Genomic DNA, 17,989 nt, shown 5'->3' on the forward strand with positions numbered 1-17,989 from the left:
AACGGATCTATTTGCCTATTCAGACATTTTCTCGATTTAAGGCAAGGAAAGATGAGATCCATTTTTATTCCTTATGCATTTGCCCGGCATAAGGAAAAATAGGATATGACTCCGTTGTTCGATTCAGCCAGTTTCTAGGTTTAAGCCAAGGGGAAATGTGATCGATTCTTTGAGAGATACATTTGCCCGATATAAGGTTTGCGAGGGTATGATACTATCTTTTAATCCCGACATTTGCTCGTTTTATGGCAAGGGGAGATATGATCCCTTCTTCAAGGGATGCATTTGCCCGGCAGACGGCAAGATAGAATATGACTCCTTCTTTCAATTCATGCATTTGCTTGCTTTAAGGTAAGGGAGATACGATCCTTTTTTCAAGGAATGCATTTGCCCGGCAGATGGCAAGAGAGAATATTACTCCTTCTTTTGACTCAGGCATTTGCTTTGTTTAAGGCAAGGTACGGAAGCAACGCAGAACTGCCATTTTTATTATTTCACGCATGTTGCGACGTAGCAAAACTAAATCAACAAAAACGAAAGTTTTTTTTTTGTGTGTCTTTATTCAGGAGACTTTTAGCCCGAGGCTGGCTCGTCTACGGCAAAAAAAGGGACAGTTGTGCGCCGCCTCCGTATCGAGCGGTGTACCCCCGAAAATGCGAGCACTTTGAAACTTGGGTTCCGTGAGGAGTGTCTTTAACTAATAAAATCAGGGTCTCCAGTAGCCTTGCGAGCAAAGGCGTAGGATTGACAATCCGGAGATGGCGAGTTCGATTCTTGGTCCGGTCTAGGATGTTTTCGGGTGGAAAGCTTTCTTGAAACCCTGGGCATAGTGTAACAACGGATACACTTGCCACACAAGATACATAAACATGCAATTGTGGGCATAGAAAAGCTTTCAATTAATAACTGAGGATATGCTTATAAAAAAACAAAGCAGGCGAACTTCCAGTTAGCATGTAGAGCCATTGAAGAAGAAGAAGAACTAATAAAAAGGAGAAATGCAAAATTGGCAGGAGAATAAAATTAGCCACCAATGTAAATTTAAATGAAAAAAAAAAAAATATTTGCTAGTAGGTGTGTCAACCAGAGCTTAAAATATTCATCTTCATGAAGCAACTTCGGTCCGAATTTCGCCAAACATCGCATGATTATTCAAAACATAGAATATAGTCAGACACATACTCCACTTATTCATTCATTCGACTGTAATTGAGTGTACTCACTAAATATATGCAGAAAAAAGCATAATTAGCAATGTTTGTATTGACGTTTACCGTTGTTTACCGTGAGGCACCACGGATGAAAAACGGATTAACGGATAAATTACTTCACTGAATTAAAAACGTGTTCAGATTTCAGATAATTTATCAATTTGTAGAATATGCATAAATATTCAATGACTAATATTCAACCGAATATTGATATTCCAGAGCCGACTATGAATGTGTCTGGATTTGAGTTGACAAGTGAAGAAAGGTGAACTTCGCCAAAACATTTCGTTTTTTTTACACTCTGGTTTCAACATTTGAAATATCTTTGTTTCTGCAGGAACCTTCTTTATTCTTCTTTTGCCGCGTCGTACAATAATGCGTACAATGTTTCATGGTAGAATCAACGAAGCTGAATGGCTCAATGTTATTCATCAATCACAAAGCTATAATAGCAATTATGTCAAATAACCATTATGCCAAACGACCATTATGCCAAACGACCATTATGCCAAACGTCTTTATGCCAAACGACTTTATGTCAAACGACTCCATGCCAAACGGGGTACAAACGGCCAAATTTCCTATTTATTATATAATCTATTCGGCCAAATGGTTTGTTCGGCCTAGTGACATTCGGCCAAATGGATTTCGGCCAGATGGGTTTCGGCCAAACGACCCTTCCCCGAAGTAGATCTACTTCGAACCACAACTGACAGTTACATTGCAAAAAATCAAAGCAATCGGGAATCGTCAGTATCGTCTGTATCGTGTATCGTCAGTCACATGTAGAAAACCATCTTTGGCATGAAGTGTTTCAAAAGGCTTCCGCTTGCCTACAGTTAGATTAAACTCCATAATTGCGTCAAAATTTCACTTCGTGTTGTATTTGTCACTAAGACGCCACCATTTGGAATACATTTTCAGCATCGCTACTGGTGGTGCGGGACCACCTTCACGTGAAATCTTGTTCGAACTGAGGATAAGATCCAAATCCTTAAGTTGCATGATTTTGATATCTGTGCTTGAGATGCAAGTACGTTTACCTATTTCAAAACTTTTTCCAGTTATCGATAATACTTATTTAGCTAAACATCAGTATTTTCAGATAAATACACCCGATTCTTTTTTTTTACACGGGGGATTCGTTCCGTGTAAAAAAAGTTTTCTGTTCATAATTTGAAAATCAATGAAAAAAAAGTTTTATGGTTTCTCGACGAATCATGCAAAATGGAGCAACTTTGCAAAAAATGTGTATGAGATTTTTTTTACACGGCCGTGGAAGCGTTGACTCATCCTTGATCAAATAGTCCAAAAAAATGGAAATCCATCTAGAAACGGCTGAGATATTAACGTTTGAAGTCTATCATATTTTTGTGACGGTCTCCGATTTTCGCAACCGCAAAGTGTACCCCAATATAGACGAGAAAGACGTAGTCCTACGTAAAAAAGTTTAAATCAAGATTGCCTCATGCGACCGATTGATTTGGACAAAATGTCTTATTCTGGTCAAACTACTCGTTCGGCCAAAAGCCCAGCTCTGCCAAACGATTGTGTTGTCCCAACAATCTGTTGGGTTAAACGACTTTCTCGTCGAAACTTCTGCTTCTCAGGCAAATTACTTATTACTTGTCATTCGGGTCAAAATTTCAGTTCCATAAAACATCCTACGTTCATTAACAGCTAAAACTTACTCCTCCGGTTAGTGGCCAGCAGAGAAAAGCATTGCGGGTTAACTTGACCAAAAAAGCGAACAACTGTCCAAGAAGGAACTCTTTTTCTGTCACAAAGAGATTATCTCTGGGAAAAACTACCAGCTAAGTTAATCCAATTTATCGTTTTGTTGTTCAGTACGCCCTGATAAGAGAAAGTTTTGTATACAGCTTCATCGTCACTTCTATGCCAAATCAACAATTACCTTAATTAATGCCTTTAGGTTCATGCTTCATTCAATAAAAATTGCTTAAGTAGTTAATCTCGATTGTATGCAGTTTCTTTGCGATAAATGCTCCGCCATTCTAACCCAACATTTCCTAAAACAAAACATTTGGTTTCTCTAAATTCGCAATTCTAGCATTTTAAGCTCACTTCAAAGCGTTAACAGCTACCGCGCCGCGATGTCACCTTCTAAACCTAAACATACGCCCCACGATTGCGGTTATCCTTTCCCTGCAACCTCTCGGCGAACTGTCTCCAGCTAACCACCGTCTTGCCGGACCACAGCCACACACTGGAAGTAACTCCGACCAGCATCGAGCACACATACTTCACCATATAAATGTGGAAGATGGGCTTCTCGTCATCCTGCTGGGCCATCATCCCTGCTGAGCCGTGCTTCCCTGTCATTGTCGCAGTCGTCGTCGTCGTCGGACACGGAATCGAGAAAAGCTTACACATCTGCCGGTTCCACTGGACCATCCAGTCGTCGAAGTTGTAGTACTCGTAGAACAAACAGCCCAAATACCCGAGGGCAGGCAGTATGAACAGTCCGCTGAAGAACCCAATCCGGAGCATCAGCCGTTCCAGCTTGTCGGTGCGGGTGCCGTCGTGCTTCATTACCGTTCGGATGCGAAACAGCGAAATGAAGCCGGCCAGCAGAAAGAGGGCCCCCACCGAGAGGTAGATGCACAGGGGGATCAGCAGAAACACGGCCAACGAGTGCGTATCCAGCTGACCGACGAAGCACACTCCGGATAGGACGTCACCTGTGCGGGAGAGATGGAAACAAGAGCCGAGGTAAGATAAAGGTTAACACAATTAGTTATTCACCCTCCCCCCATTGCAAATTACAACTAGAACGAGGGAGAATACAATGCAATGGTGTAGCTTGAGGTGGTTAGTGCGTCTAAACGCATCACAATATTTTATACTATCTGCTTTTTCCTAGGTGGCACTACATTCCAATCGAAATTTTGTTTGCCTTCAAACGTAATTTTGTTACAAGCATTTATTTCATTGTTATTCAGGAGCAAATACAATAAGACACTATATGTAGTAAGTTGAATTGCATTTCCCAAGTAGTATCTAATGATCTAAACATTCTTCCAATAGGTGATCGTGATATCCAAGCTACGCCCATGAAGTCTGCCCAAGAATGTTCTTCCATACGTCAGATATCCGCCGTCATACTAAAATGGTCTTCGCTATCGGCAGTTCTGCGGTGGTGTCGGTCGGGATGGGTATAAAAATCATAATTAAATTATTGAAGAATTTCCGCTGTCTTGCAACGGAGAATACAAGCGACGACAAGCAGAACGTCGGTCGGTAGATTGGAGCACAGGCTGCCAAGCTCATTTCCTTTTAAGGGTAAGATTGAGATCTAGTCATGTTCGCCTTCGACGTTGGCGAGGGTGGATGGCAGCGAACGGATGGATGGGCTTGTTCTTCGACAACAAAAACGTGAAACGAGAAGTTTATGAACCCTCTTCTCGGCCGGGCTGGTTGGTTGGTATGGGACGATGATGGCACGCTTTACCATTAATGGTGGCAACATTAAAAGGGTGCACACGCAGAGCGGTAAAGGTAAGTAGCGCGGGTAAAAGCGGGAGCGTGCTCGGAATGTTTAGTACATATGTAAGTAGGCCTGCAGCTCAATCTGGAAGCAATAGGTCCCAGGGTGGTCGGGCGTGAGACAGGTGTTGACGATGTGTTACAAGAGCATTATGATCATTGAGAAAAATTATGTGCGAGATGATTTCGTTGATATTGTTTGTAAATTGTATTACCAAAGGCGATGATTATGATCGAATCTTATACCTGAATAATTTATCAGGAATGAACTTGTTTACAAAGTTAGTGACAACACTTAGTTCTTATTTCTGACGTTCGGCAAAAATCCGCACAGCCCTGCGCCAGCAAAATAAAAAACTTATTTCTGGCAAAAATTACGTTTGTAAGCTAATTTTCGGCAAATTATTTGCTGATTTTCAGCAACTTTGACCGTGATCTCGGCAAAAAAATGTTTGCTGGTGAATCTCGGTAAAAGTTAAACCTTTGGTTAAATCGATGTGTGGTTTTTTTTCCGCGAAATGTCTGAAACTATGCGAAGTGCGTTTGCAAAACCAGATAGATGATTCTATAATTAACAGTCAAAGTAGTCCATAACAACGTGAAAATCCCATTCACTGTTCTGCCGTAATCTGAAAAAGTGACGTATACGCCATTTTCCGAAAATAGTGTTAACAAGTTGTACTCATCGAGCTCTTTAACAGAAAAATGGCAAACATGTTGTAATTCGGCGCTTACGTCACTTTCTCAGATTACGGCAGTGTTGATCTAAATCTGCGTACAGAAAGCTCTTGAACTTTTTCTTGTTCTTCACTTATCTTTTTTTAAACGAAGGTTATGGAAATCTGCAATCAGACACCTGGGGAGGCGAACCCAGGTAGTGTGGGGATGGGATCACCACTCCCGACCCACTAAAACCAACTCCTTCCTCTCCAGTCATTCCCCCGGCCCACAATTAAGCAATACTTCGGGGATGACTATTGGGCATTGCGCCCCCTACATGACGTACACAAGTGCACGTATGCGCCTCGACTCTCCGACACTCCCCATGCAACACATTTACACAAGACACACTGGCACCATATGTGCCCCAACACTCTCCTGTCTATGTTGCTCGACTTACAGCAAGGGATGCTATGGGTAACCTGCAGGGGGTACCCCATGCTGCAATCTCACAATACAGACAGTCCTCATTCAGTATGTTGTTCACCCCGTCCTGCAACAGGGTGGCACCACTTGTCTACCAAGCCGGAGGCGACCCTAGGTTGGTGGCTCCTATGCCGCTCCTACCTCAGCTACGAGACAGATCCTTTCGTGTCAGCTATTTCTGAGGTGCCGCAGAAGCATCAACCTCCCGACACTCCTGCCAGTCATAGCGAGTCTTTCGTGTTCCCTACTTATGAGGTGCCGCAGAGGTATCTGCCCCCGACACTCCTGCCAGGCCTAGCGAGACTGCACTCAATCTGTTCCTGGCAGCCGGATCACACTATTGCCTATGCAGTCACTCTGACCCTACGTACCATGCGAGTCTGACTTGTGTGCACGCTCATACATTCAGTCCGTTTCACTTGCACCACTTGTGCACCACTCTCTTGACATTCAGTCTCTTACTCCGTCGGGATTGTAATACCCCCATTTCCTATTTGTATCCACTTTGTGCACCTCATGTGCATCGTTTGGGCGTGGAACACCCGGCACGTCACGCGTGCCCAACACTCACCTACCCGGGCTTTGATGTTGCCAATAGGTCTCGGACAGGTATTTTGCAGACAGCACCCACCTATTAATATTTCGAAGCCCAGGTAGTATTCAGTCAGTGTGGTGGTCTCCCCATCCTGCAACGAGGTGGCACCACTTACCTTACATGTATCCTATTTCTGAGGCGCCGCAGAAGCATCAACCCCCCGACACTCCTGCCAGTCATAGCGAGACTTAAGTGTCCCCTACTTCTGAGGTGCCTGAGTATTCGCGGGCACGTCGGGGGTGACTGCTCCAACGGAGCAGACACAAAAACGCAGAGGACAGTCTCCAGGGGATGAACTCCCTTTGGGTCGCTCCAAAATGCGGAGGGTTACTACCCCGAACAAGGGTAGTGGGGCTGGGAAGCTGAACCCCGGCCAGGTACCTCCAATACCGGGGGAGGAAGGACCTGGAAAGGTCCGTCCACCCAGGAAAGACGGTGGTAAGGGGTTACGGCAGGCTGAGAGCTCTCAGCCGCCCCAGACCAGGGAAATAGAGGAGGATGACGCCTTCTGGACCCTGGTCAAGAACAAGAGGAAACCGAAGACGTCAAGGGCCGAAAAGAAGGGCCAGGCGAATGAGGGTAGCAAGAAGTGTAGGGTATGCGCCAATCGCTCCAGGGGCGATGCCCTAGTCATCAAAACGGACGAGGCTAAGTACTCGGACGTCTTGAAGGCGATGAGGAGTGACGTCAAGCTCGGTGAACTCGGCGCCGACGTACGTCGAATAAGACGTACCCGGATGGGCGAGATGATCCTCGAGCTAAAGCGGGGCGTCTCGCAAAAGGGCGCCGCCTACAAGAAGTTGGCGGAGGAAGTCCTTGGCGAGACGGTCAAGGTGAGGGCACTCGCGACGAAGGTGAATTTAAGGGTTAAAGACCTGGACGAGATCACCGAAGTCGAAGAGCTCGTCACGGAACTGCGGCGACAGTGTGAAGTGGAGGCGTCCACCGCAGCCGTTCAGCTACGGAAAGGTCCGGCAGGGACACAGGTAGCATTGGTTCGGCTATCTGCAGCGGACGCCTCCAAGGTAGTCAAGTTACACACTTAAAATAAATCGCCGAATTCGGTAAAATTTTACCAAAATCTCAACAGCAGAACTGTTCGGTAAATAATTTAACTGATTTTCGGTGATTTTGACAGTTGAGCAATGGAAAAAATTACAAAAAATCTGTAAAATAAATTACCGGACAGTTCTGCTGTTGAGATTTCGGTAAAATTTACCGGATACGGTGAAATGAGTTAAGTGTGTAGGGAGCGTCAAGGTGGGGTGGTCGGTATGCCCTGTGGGCATACATGAGAAACCCGAAGTTTTCTTCAAGTGCCTGGAACCGGGGCACAAGCAATGGGACTGCAAAGGCCCTGACAGAAGCAAGCTCTGCCGACGCTACGAATTGGAGGGACATAAGGCACAATGCTGCACGAACCCTCCCAATTGTTTGATTTGTTCCAGCAAAGCTGCGAACAGCAAGCACCCCATGGGGGGTTCGAAGTGCCCGGCGTTTAAGCGTGCTGCAAAATCACAGTGCAGGTAACGCAGCTAAACCTGAACCACTGTGATGCAGCCAAGCAACTGCTGTGTCAGACAGTTGCTGAATGGGGGACGGATATCGCCATCATAGCAGATCCTTACCGGGTACCCGCCAGGAACGGTAATTGGGTCACCGATGGGCAGCTGCTATGCGCCTCCTCGATGGTCGATCGAGCAGTTCGGTCGAATGCTAGATTGTTTGACGGCTAACTTGATGGGGCGTAGGCCGGTGGTGATAGCGGGGGACTTCAACGCTTGGGCCGTGGAATGGGGAAGCCGATCCACGAATCAACGGGGCAGATCCTGCTGGAATCACTGGCCATGTTGGATGTGGACTTGGCTAATGTCGGTACCAAAAGTACCTACAGCTGGAACGGGGCCGAGTCGATTATCGACGTTACATTCTGGAGCCCTGGCCAAACGAGTAGTTCGAACTGGAGGGTAGATGATGGCTACACTCACAGCGACCACCTGGCGGTTCGCTACAGTATCGACTATACGACCAGCATTCAGCGGACGGAAGAAGGGGCGAGGCCTAGCCCTCGCCCCTCGTATGTAGAAGACATCATACTTCGACGACGAGGTGTTTAAGGAAGCGCTCCGCCGCGAGCACAATACTCTCGGTCTGAGCGGCGAGCAGCTGGTAACAGTACTCTCGCGTGCATGCGATGTCACCATGCCTAGGAAAGTCCACCCTAGGAATGGGAGACCACCGGTTTACTGGTGGACTCAAGCAATTGCGAACCTGCAATTGCGCCTGCCTACGGGCACGGAGGCGGATGCAGCGAGCACGCACAGAAGAGGAGCGTGTTGAACGATGGGTGGCGTTCGTGGCTGCTAGAGCCGTTCTGAAGACTAAGATTAGATCAAGCAAAAAAGCCTGCTTCGAGGGCCTGTGTCAAAGTGGGCGATGGCCCCTACAGAGCGGTCTCCAGAGATGCTGGTGAGGATCATCGCGGGGCTCTTCCCACGTCACGACCCAAGTCCCTGGCCTCCCTTTGTGGAGCTGCCAGGGGCCAGGGTGGCCGATGAGGGAAGAGTAACTGTGGCGGAACTTGCGGGGATTGCACAGTCCCTTAGTGTAGGTAAGGCGCCAGGACCGGATGGTATTCCGAACCTGGCCATTGCCGAGGCTCCCGAGATGTTCAGATCTGTCATGCAGAGATGCCTGGACGAGGGAGTCTTCCCTGAAGCATGGAAAAGGCAGAGCTTGGTCCTATTGCCAAAGGCGGGAAAACCACCGGGGGATCCGTCGGCATATAGACCAATATGCCTGCTTGATACGGCGGGGAAGGTGCTCGAGAAGATCATCCTCAACAGGTTGTTGATACGCACGGAGGGTGCGGATGGTCTATCGAGTAACCAGTTTGGCTTCCGAAAGGGTAAGTCGACCTTAGACGCTATCTTGTCGGTTACCAAATCCGCGGAGATAGCTATCCAGCGTAAGAGGAGGGGTGTTCGCTATTGTGCAGTAGTGACTCTCGACGTGAGGAATGCTTTCAATAGTGCCAGTTGGGCAGATATTGCAGATGCGCTCCAGCGTCTTGGAATTCCCGAGTACCTGTACAAGATTCTCGGAACCTACTTCCAGAATCGAGTACTGGTATACGACACGGAGGCGGGTCGGAAGTGCGTTGACATAACCTCAGGGGTTCCGCAAGGTTCCATACTGGGTCCGGTGTTATGGAACGTCATGTACGACGGTGTCTTGAGGTTGAAGTTCCCGGTGGGCGTGGTAATCGTCGGCTTCGCTGACGATATTACGCTGGAGGTCTACGGCGAATCGATCGAAGAGGTGGAGTTGGCTGCAGCCCACTCGATCGCAATTGTGGAGGAGTGGATGAGTTCCAGGAAGTTAGAACTGGCTCACCATAAGACTGAGGTGGTTGTTGTTAACAACCGAAAGTCGGAGCAACAAGCGGTGATAAGGGCAGGCAACTGTACGGTCACCTCTGAACGCTCCATCAAACTCTTGGGGGTAATGATCGACGATAAGCTCACCTTTGGTAGCCACGTCAATTACGCCTGCAAGCGTGTCTCCACAGCTATAGTGGCATTGTCCCGGATGATGTTCAATAGCTCTGCGGTTTATGCCAGCAAGCGCAAGCTTTTTTTTTTTTTTTTTTTTAATCTTTTGTTTATTTGAAAGGCTCATTTGCCGTAAAGCGCTACGGAGCCAAAATCATGTTTCTAGTACAATTTTAATCTTGAATATTATAAATAATGTTAGTTTTGGGGAACCGAAAGACTCGCGGATTGGTCGAGGTTAGGGAATACAATAATACAAAGGGAAAGGAAAGGGATTTAAGGTATTTACTAATTACGATTCTAATGGTTATATGGTGTAGATGCTTAACGATGTTTCATCTGTAACGGTAAGCGCAAGCTTCTGGCTAGCGTTGTTCTGTCCATACTGAGGTATGGGGGCCAGCTTGGGGCACGGCCCTACGTATTAACTGCTACAGAACGAATCTAGAAGGTACGTATAGGCTCATGTGCCTAATAGTTGCGAGCGCGTACCGTACCGTGTCGCACGATGCACGTTATCGGTGAAGACATAGAGTGCTTCGAAATGCGCGGCACGAGAGGCATCCGTAGGACTGTCAGGTTGGCCTCAATGGTTAAATGGCAGCGAGCGTGGGACAGTTCCACTAAGGGTAGATGGACACATAGGTTGATACCGGAGATAGGTACGTGGGTCAAGAGGCGCCATGGGGAAATCGCTTTCCACCTGACCCAGGACCTTACAGGTCATGGTTGCTACAGACAGTACCTACACCGGTTTGGACACTCGGCCTCGCCCGAGTGTCCGGTGTGCGCAGGTTTAGAGGAAACGGCGGAGCACGTGTTGTTCGTGTGCCCGCGTTTTCGCACAATGCGTGACCACATGCTTGCCACATGTGGTCTGGACACTACCCCGGACAACCTAGTCCGGAGGATGTGTAAAGATGAAGTTGGCTGGAACGACGTTTTATCGGATATCGTCCAAATCGTCTCGGAGCTACACAGGAGGTGGCGCGTGGACTCGAGGAAATCGTTCTGTTTAGTTAAATCACCTGAATATTACCCCCATTTATATAGACTTTCATCTTGCCAGCCCCTTATTTTTCTTATTTCTTATTTATCTTATTTGTCTTATTTGCCTTATTTGTCTTATTTGTCTTATTTGTCTTATTTGTCTTATTTGTCTTATTTGTCTTATTTGCTTTATTTTTCTTATTGCTGGGTCATTTGGAGGCAGCCTATTAGATGGAATGGTCATTAACGGTCGTTAGGCCGAAGTTCCATTAGGCCGCATGAGAAGTTGGGTGTGAAATGTTAGTAGTGAGTATTGAAAAGTGATTATGGAGAAGTGAAAAGTAAAATATGATAATTGAGAGATGAGAAGTAATATGGAATTAGAATAAGTATAAAAAGTAATTATAAAGAAATATGAAGAAAGATGAAAGAAGAAGAAAATGCCAAATGTCCTGTTCTGCCTAATGTCCTATTCGGCCAAACGACTTCTTCGGCCAAATGTCCTATTCGGCCGACTGTCCTATTCGGCCTAATGTCCTATTCGGCCAAATCTCCTATTCGGGCGGATGACGCGTTCGGTCAAATGTTTCTCAGACGGATGGGTTTCGGCCAAACGAATCTTCCTCCCCACCTCAATATCTAACTCCGTGGTGCTTATGAGAGTGTCGCTAAGTTGGTGGCCTCTGTTAAGTAACATTTCCTTGCTTTCCCTAGTTACGGTGAAGCTGGAAGTGGCCAGGATTAGTAATCTATGAATAACACCGTAACAATGCTGATGCGAGTTTTAGACATTTTAGCTTGAAAAATGTGCTCTGGCGCGAAAGAGCTTCCCTCAGACTGCTAAACAGGCCTAAGATGGTTGGCATGGCATATGCTTACTGGAAATACTGACCACCCTTGCTGCAGCGGGTGCAGTTCTTGCTCATCTTCCTCTAAGCCTCTCATGGTGTTCAACACTTCGGTATAACTCTTACCATCAGCATTGACGATAATTGCCTTGGCTCTATCTGTAGGTTGCGGCGTCTCCTGGAACCTTGTCTCTACGCACCTTAGGAATTTCACCGGTGGCGGCTATTTGTCTTCGAAATTCCACAATTTGGCTTACCGCCTTCTTCTATATATCTTCTTCTTATATACATAAAAATGAATTTCTGTCTGTCTGACCCTTATAGACTCGGAAGCTACTGAACCGATCGGCGTAAAAATTTGTATGTAGATGTTTTTGGAGCCGGTGAAGGTTCTTGGTTCGAGCCCCCTCTACTTTTTGGAAAGAGGGACTCCCATACAAATGAAACACTATTTCATCATAACAAATGGAAACAAATCCGGCATGTGAAGGTTTTCGAAGGGAAAATATGTCTCTGTGGTGGTTTGAAACCCCTCCCCCTTCTGGAGAGGGGGCTCCCATACAAATGAACCAGAAATCTATGCATTTTTAGAGAACTAATTAGCGAATAAATATTTTAGGTGAAACGAAGTTCGTTGGGTCTGCTAGTATGTAGTACACTGGATTTTGTTTTTACACGATTTACATTTTCTCAATTTTCCACTCATCCTAAATGTTTAACGTATATTAATTGTCATGTGATTTTTCTTTGATTTATTCTGGATTTTTTTAAACATGCTGCGAAGAGATTGGTGGCAAATTGAAGTCACACGATCAAAAATACGAGCGAAAAAAATCGTGTAAAAACAAAATCCTGTGTATTTAATACTGACGAAGATAGTCGAGATAGGGCGTGCTGAGACTGAAAATGTCTCATGCACAGACAAGCACCGCACTATTATCTTTCAGGGGGTGCAACCAACTCTGCAGTAATTTTTAATTCTACCACCAACATGATTGTAACTAATGCCGATGTGATGTCCAATTCGCGTTTCATTATCGGCACTCCGAGTTATAGCATAAATGTTTGATCCGCCGGAGGCTGTGTGTCCGCCTAAGTAAGTGGAAATAACACTCCGGCAATCCAAAGCCAAACCCTCCGCTCCAAGCACCTTATCTAATGACTCCGAACCTCCGCCACCGGCAGCAACGCTCCGGATGAAGGCAAATTAATTCGCGGAACTTTTACGCACCGGCGAGTTTCCGAGAGATAAGCAATCGCTGTGTTGCGTTTCGATTGTGACTTGCGAGCAATCATTGCTTCTGAGGAAGATAGAAATAAAAAATAAAAAATAAGCGGCTGAGGGAACCCATGGGAAAGCAGTGGATTCTAATCCAATTAAACACTCGTCGTTGTCGGGGCGGTGTCCGTCGGAGTGCGATTTGCTGGGTAGGAGGAAAAATTGATCTTTAAATCGACCGGTGGAAAAAGTAGCGATACCGTGAAGGCTGGCAGTGTGCATGAGTGATGATTATTATTGGCCGGAGAGGTGAAAACTCCGTTAGAGCGAAATTGACTCAAATGATGATGTAAGAAAAGATGCCGATCCGTAAGGGATATTAGTGCTGCCGATTAGATTACGGATCCGGTGGGATGAGTTGCGTTAGTTTATTTGTAATGGGCCTTAGAGGATTATAATTTGCCACCCTCCAGGCATTAGTCCAATAGAGAGATTTATTGCATAAGGGTGTTTATTATTTTTCACTGCGATTTGCTCAATCGAGTGCACTGAAGTGATTATAATTACATATTTTGCTATTGATTGGATGTCAGCCATGACAAATCCAATCTTTGAAAGGCTTAATTTGTCACTAATCCTAATAAACATCTCCCGCTCATTATGGGCGTGTTTGCGGACGCCACCTTTTTATTACTGAATCTCATTTCTCTTTATCTTCATGAGGCACATATTTGCATAAATTATCATAGTCATATCAAAGGCGGATGCATAACATAGCTATCACCTACCGCACATACGCTTCTCTATCTTCCTTCCGTCTCGATTCATCTCGGTTCTATCGGACGATAATTTGAATATAATAATTGTGTTCCATGAATAAACATTCTTACCACTTAATACAAGAAATGGCACACGTACTCGGCTAAAGCAGAGATGGACTTACGCGTCTAGAAGCGTCACCCATGTCCCGTAAAAATAAACGCCCTCAGCACCAACCTGCTTTTCTGATGCTTGAACAGAACCCTTACAAAGCGGAAAATTGTTTACTCACGAGCACAAGAGGTGAAATGTTCCGGATAGCGGAACATCAACTGTCGAGTAAAATGTTCTTCAAGCCCTATAATAATTTAAAAATGATCTGTAAAACAGATTTATTATCAAATTCTAAACAATGGAAATTAGTAAAACAATTACTTTTAAATATATATTCATATTATTAAGGCTTCGACGATAAACTAATTTAAATTAAGTTTCAATATTTTTAATAATTTTTTCCAACCATGGGATTTGATCTAGCTTTTCATTTCAAGAGTGCGATTTATTTAATACAATTAAAATTTCGTTTTTGCTTCGTTAGTTCAATTTTGTTGGTTATTTTTGTATTAAAAGCTACCTGAAGGATGGCGACTTCAATAGATGAATGTTGTTTTTCTCTCTGCCGTTACAACTTGCGACACACAATTGACGGACTCTCCTGCGTCCCACTACCGGGCGCACCTTGAAAGATCGTCTGCGCTATTGAAAACTGCGATGATGCTTCCCAGTCCCAAGGTGTGTACCTACTTTGTATGGGACCTTACACCAATCGTCCGCCGGACCCAAGATCGCCGAATCATCATCTCGTTTGCAATCAACCAACCAACCAACCAATTTTTGCATGCCTTCCTTCCCGTGGGCTCTAACAAGACGGAGCCGCAAAGCACGGAGTCATTCGTCCATACCGCCATCATCTGGCGCGCCACTTGCTTGTTGTGATTACAATTTATGATCCTAAAGTTGAGAAAAAAGCAATTTTCTTCTATGATACGGTCCGTCCCGTAGACTATGTCGGAACATCCGAGAAAATAGCCGTAACATAAATAGTGGAGAGTAATCAGTGTACAATCGAGCACGGAGCGGCGCTATACCAAAGGATGGGTAAATAGGTTCGGTTGACGTTGAGGCTATAATTATTGACTTAACACGGAGTCTTGTACTATGCTGCGAAAATATTTTTTAGTTCTTCTCTGCGGCACTGCATTCTACTCCACTTATCTTCAATGTCCTTATTAGACAATGTTGGAATTAAGTAGTCTTCGTGATCGGTCATCTTCATTGTTTAATAATTTTCAAGCCCAACATGTATTCTGAGCCCCCTTTTCTGTAAAATTGTTGAAGCGTTATTAAATTTGAATCAATTGTAGAATTTATTTAGGTTTGAAGTTCATAATATGTAGAACGTACATATCTCCAGAAATGCAACATGAACAATTTTACTCGTAACAGTGATTCAGAAGTTGGACTACAGGTTTTCCAGAGTTCCTAGACAAACTATCGTCCTTGCCGAAGGTTACACAATTACATGGTGCTTCTACGACTGATGCCTTGATTTCTGACGCACCGTCTGTATGTAATCCATTCGATCGAATTATGTGTTGTATGTTATCGAACCCATCGCCGTCACGTCCCCACAAAAGACACCAGCAGTAATGCCAATAATGATTGGATAATAAAATCTCTCCGTGCCGTGGAACCAGTTTCACTGCATAAATTCCACCGAGGTGATGCGATGACGTGCTGCCTGGAAGCGTCTTGGAATCTGGTATAATTCCTAGCTTGAAGCGATATATGTTGCACGGTACGTGCGTTCGAGAATAATTGAAAGTAAACTGAAACCCTCCCAGCACCAACAGTACTGACATCGGCAACGATAATGACATCGACTACGAACGTAGTAACCGTATCCTTGTGGTCGTCCTTGATGGGAAAGATCGAGTTACCGACTGGTAGGATGGAGAGCAGGTTTTTATAAACAGCGAGGAATTGTACGTGCAATTTGTTCTTCGAATTCAACGTACAGATGCATTTGTGTGTGTTTTTTTAAGATTGTTTAATGGGACAAAATGAAACCCTTGCGGCCGAATGCTACCAAGATGAACAAACCATTAGAAGAAGCCCATATGGACGAAAGTCAAAGGGTAATTTAGCCGAAAGGGTCATTCGGCCGAATAGGACATTTGGCAGAATTGATTAGTGAGACGTCTAACGTCTCAATCCTCATTTTACACTTCTCACTGTGAAAAGTGGGAAATAAGTAGTGAGAAGTGAGACGTCTTACTTTTCACACCCTATTTCTCACTTTTCAAATGACCTATTCGGTCAAATGACCTATTCGGCCAAATGACCTTTTCGGCCAAATGACCTTTTCGACCAAATGACCCTTGCGGCCAAATGACCCTTTCGGCCAAATGACCCTTTCGGCCTAATGACTCTTTCGGCTCAATTGGCTTTTGGCCTAATGGTCTGTTCGGCCAAATGGTGTATTCAGCAAAACAACTTTCGGCCTAGTGGCCTTCGGCTAAATGACATTCGATCGAACGGTATTCGGCCAAACGTCCCTTTCCCGTCAATTGGAGATGGGAAGTGATCGATTTTTATTTTTTTAAACTAAAATTGTTTGCCATTTATCTACTACATGCATTCATCTCTTAGTCTAGGTGTTCCGTGTTTTCAATTGCCTCTGGCAGTTAGGATTTTTACTCTAGTTGAATGTAGGAACCATGTAGGAATTCCCGAGCAGGAGCGACGACCTCAATAACAGAAATTGGTATGAAAGTAGCCTTGCATAAGAGGTGAAATACCAAAAAATAATGCCAAAAACTTATATGCAGAATACTCGGGGCAAAACAAACTTAGGTATTTCAATACCAAACAAATAATAATTGGTTATACATTTGGCATTGAAATAGAATATAATAACAGGGTATGTTATGGCTCAAGTATTGTGCATATATTTTTTCAGCTAGTTCATAATAGAGTATGGTAGCAATAACAGCATTAGATATTATTGAGCCAATTTCTCCTGCTCGGGTTCCAATGTTTTAAACTTAACTTAATTTATACTAAGGGTACATGTAGCTAATCGTTGCAATATGTAGAAGATTGCAACGATTTTTGTCTTAAATTGAAAATTATTTTATTGGACATTTGTTGCAATGTCCCGATATTAGAAATTCTATGAAGTTCATTGGTACCATACCACAGAGGCAACTTCAGAATCATTTTCAAGATTTTTGAGAATTTGAGATTTCATTAACTGACAATATGTCTCCTAGAAGGTTTCAAATAAGAAGCTCTCATCTCATACGGGGAAATTAAAAGCTGAGTTTTGGAAGCATTAGAAATTTTCCATTTTTGCAAGTAAGTGGAGAAAATATCCAAACTTTTTTGCAATCTACTGATTATGGATCGACTGTACGTTTAATTAAATTTATTGAACGGCTACTCAGTCTTACAATTATTACAACGAGTTTATTATTTACCCGACGTTTCGACACGGGGATTCTGTCTTTTTCCAGGGGAAAATATTTTTGTTGTTTGTCGTCGTATGTTTAGTCTAACTAACTGTTTGTCTAATTGTCCGTACATGACTTCGGAAGCACTGTCTTAAATTTTCATTTTTTTCTAGCTAGTAATATGTAATATCCCTAGTAGCACACATGTTCCAGGTCGGTCGCCGTTACCGATATTCGACCGAATTTGGTCACAATCAAGTTGCTGTAACCAATAATATTTTAATCAAAGTTTCATGGCCATATTTTTTTTTACTGGTCAAGGTTGCTACAGACATGAATTCACTACATGGAGACACATTTCCTCCAGGAAACTTAAAGTGTCCACCAGTTTCTTATTAATTTTTCGAGTTTTGATTATTCAAAACATAGAATGACTCACTCAGTTTTCTTCTTCATAGACTCACTAATTTGATTACCACTGAGTATGGTAACTGGGCACGGAAAAACTTAATTGGCCTTCCGTTCAGGAGTTCAAAAGACTTTTGATCGGAAGTCGAAAAGTTGTTCAGATGCCCCGAAAATGTATATCGAAAGCAAAAAAGAATTCCTTTGGTCGGAGGTGAACTAGCCTTGGGCTAAAAACCT

General features: G+C 44.3%; 1 protein-coding gene across 1 annotated transcript in view; it reads right to left on the reverse strand.

The window, feature by feature from the left end:
- Positions 1-2,450: 2,450 nt before the first annotated feature.
- The window catches only part of LOC134225413 (frizzled-like), a 335,777-nt gene continuing 320,238 nt past the window's right edge, over positions 2,451-17,989 (reverse strand). The window contains exon 5 of the mRNA XM_062705473.1: positions 2,451-3,913. Within this exon, the coding sequence (XP_062561457.1) occupies positions 3,342-3,913 (572 nt within the window). The 3' untranslated portion in view covers positions 2,451-3,341. The remainder of the gene's footprint in view (positions 3,914-17,989) is intronic.

This window comes from Armigeres subalbatus, chromosome 3 (genome assembly GCF_024139115.2).
Source record: "Armigeres subalbatus isolate Guangzhou_Male chromosome 3, GZ_Asu_2, whole genome shotgun sequence".
Classification (NCBI taxonomy): domain Eukaryota; kingdom Metazoa; phylum Arthropoda; class Insecta; order Diptera; family Culicidae; genus Armigeres; species Armigeres subalbatus.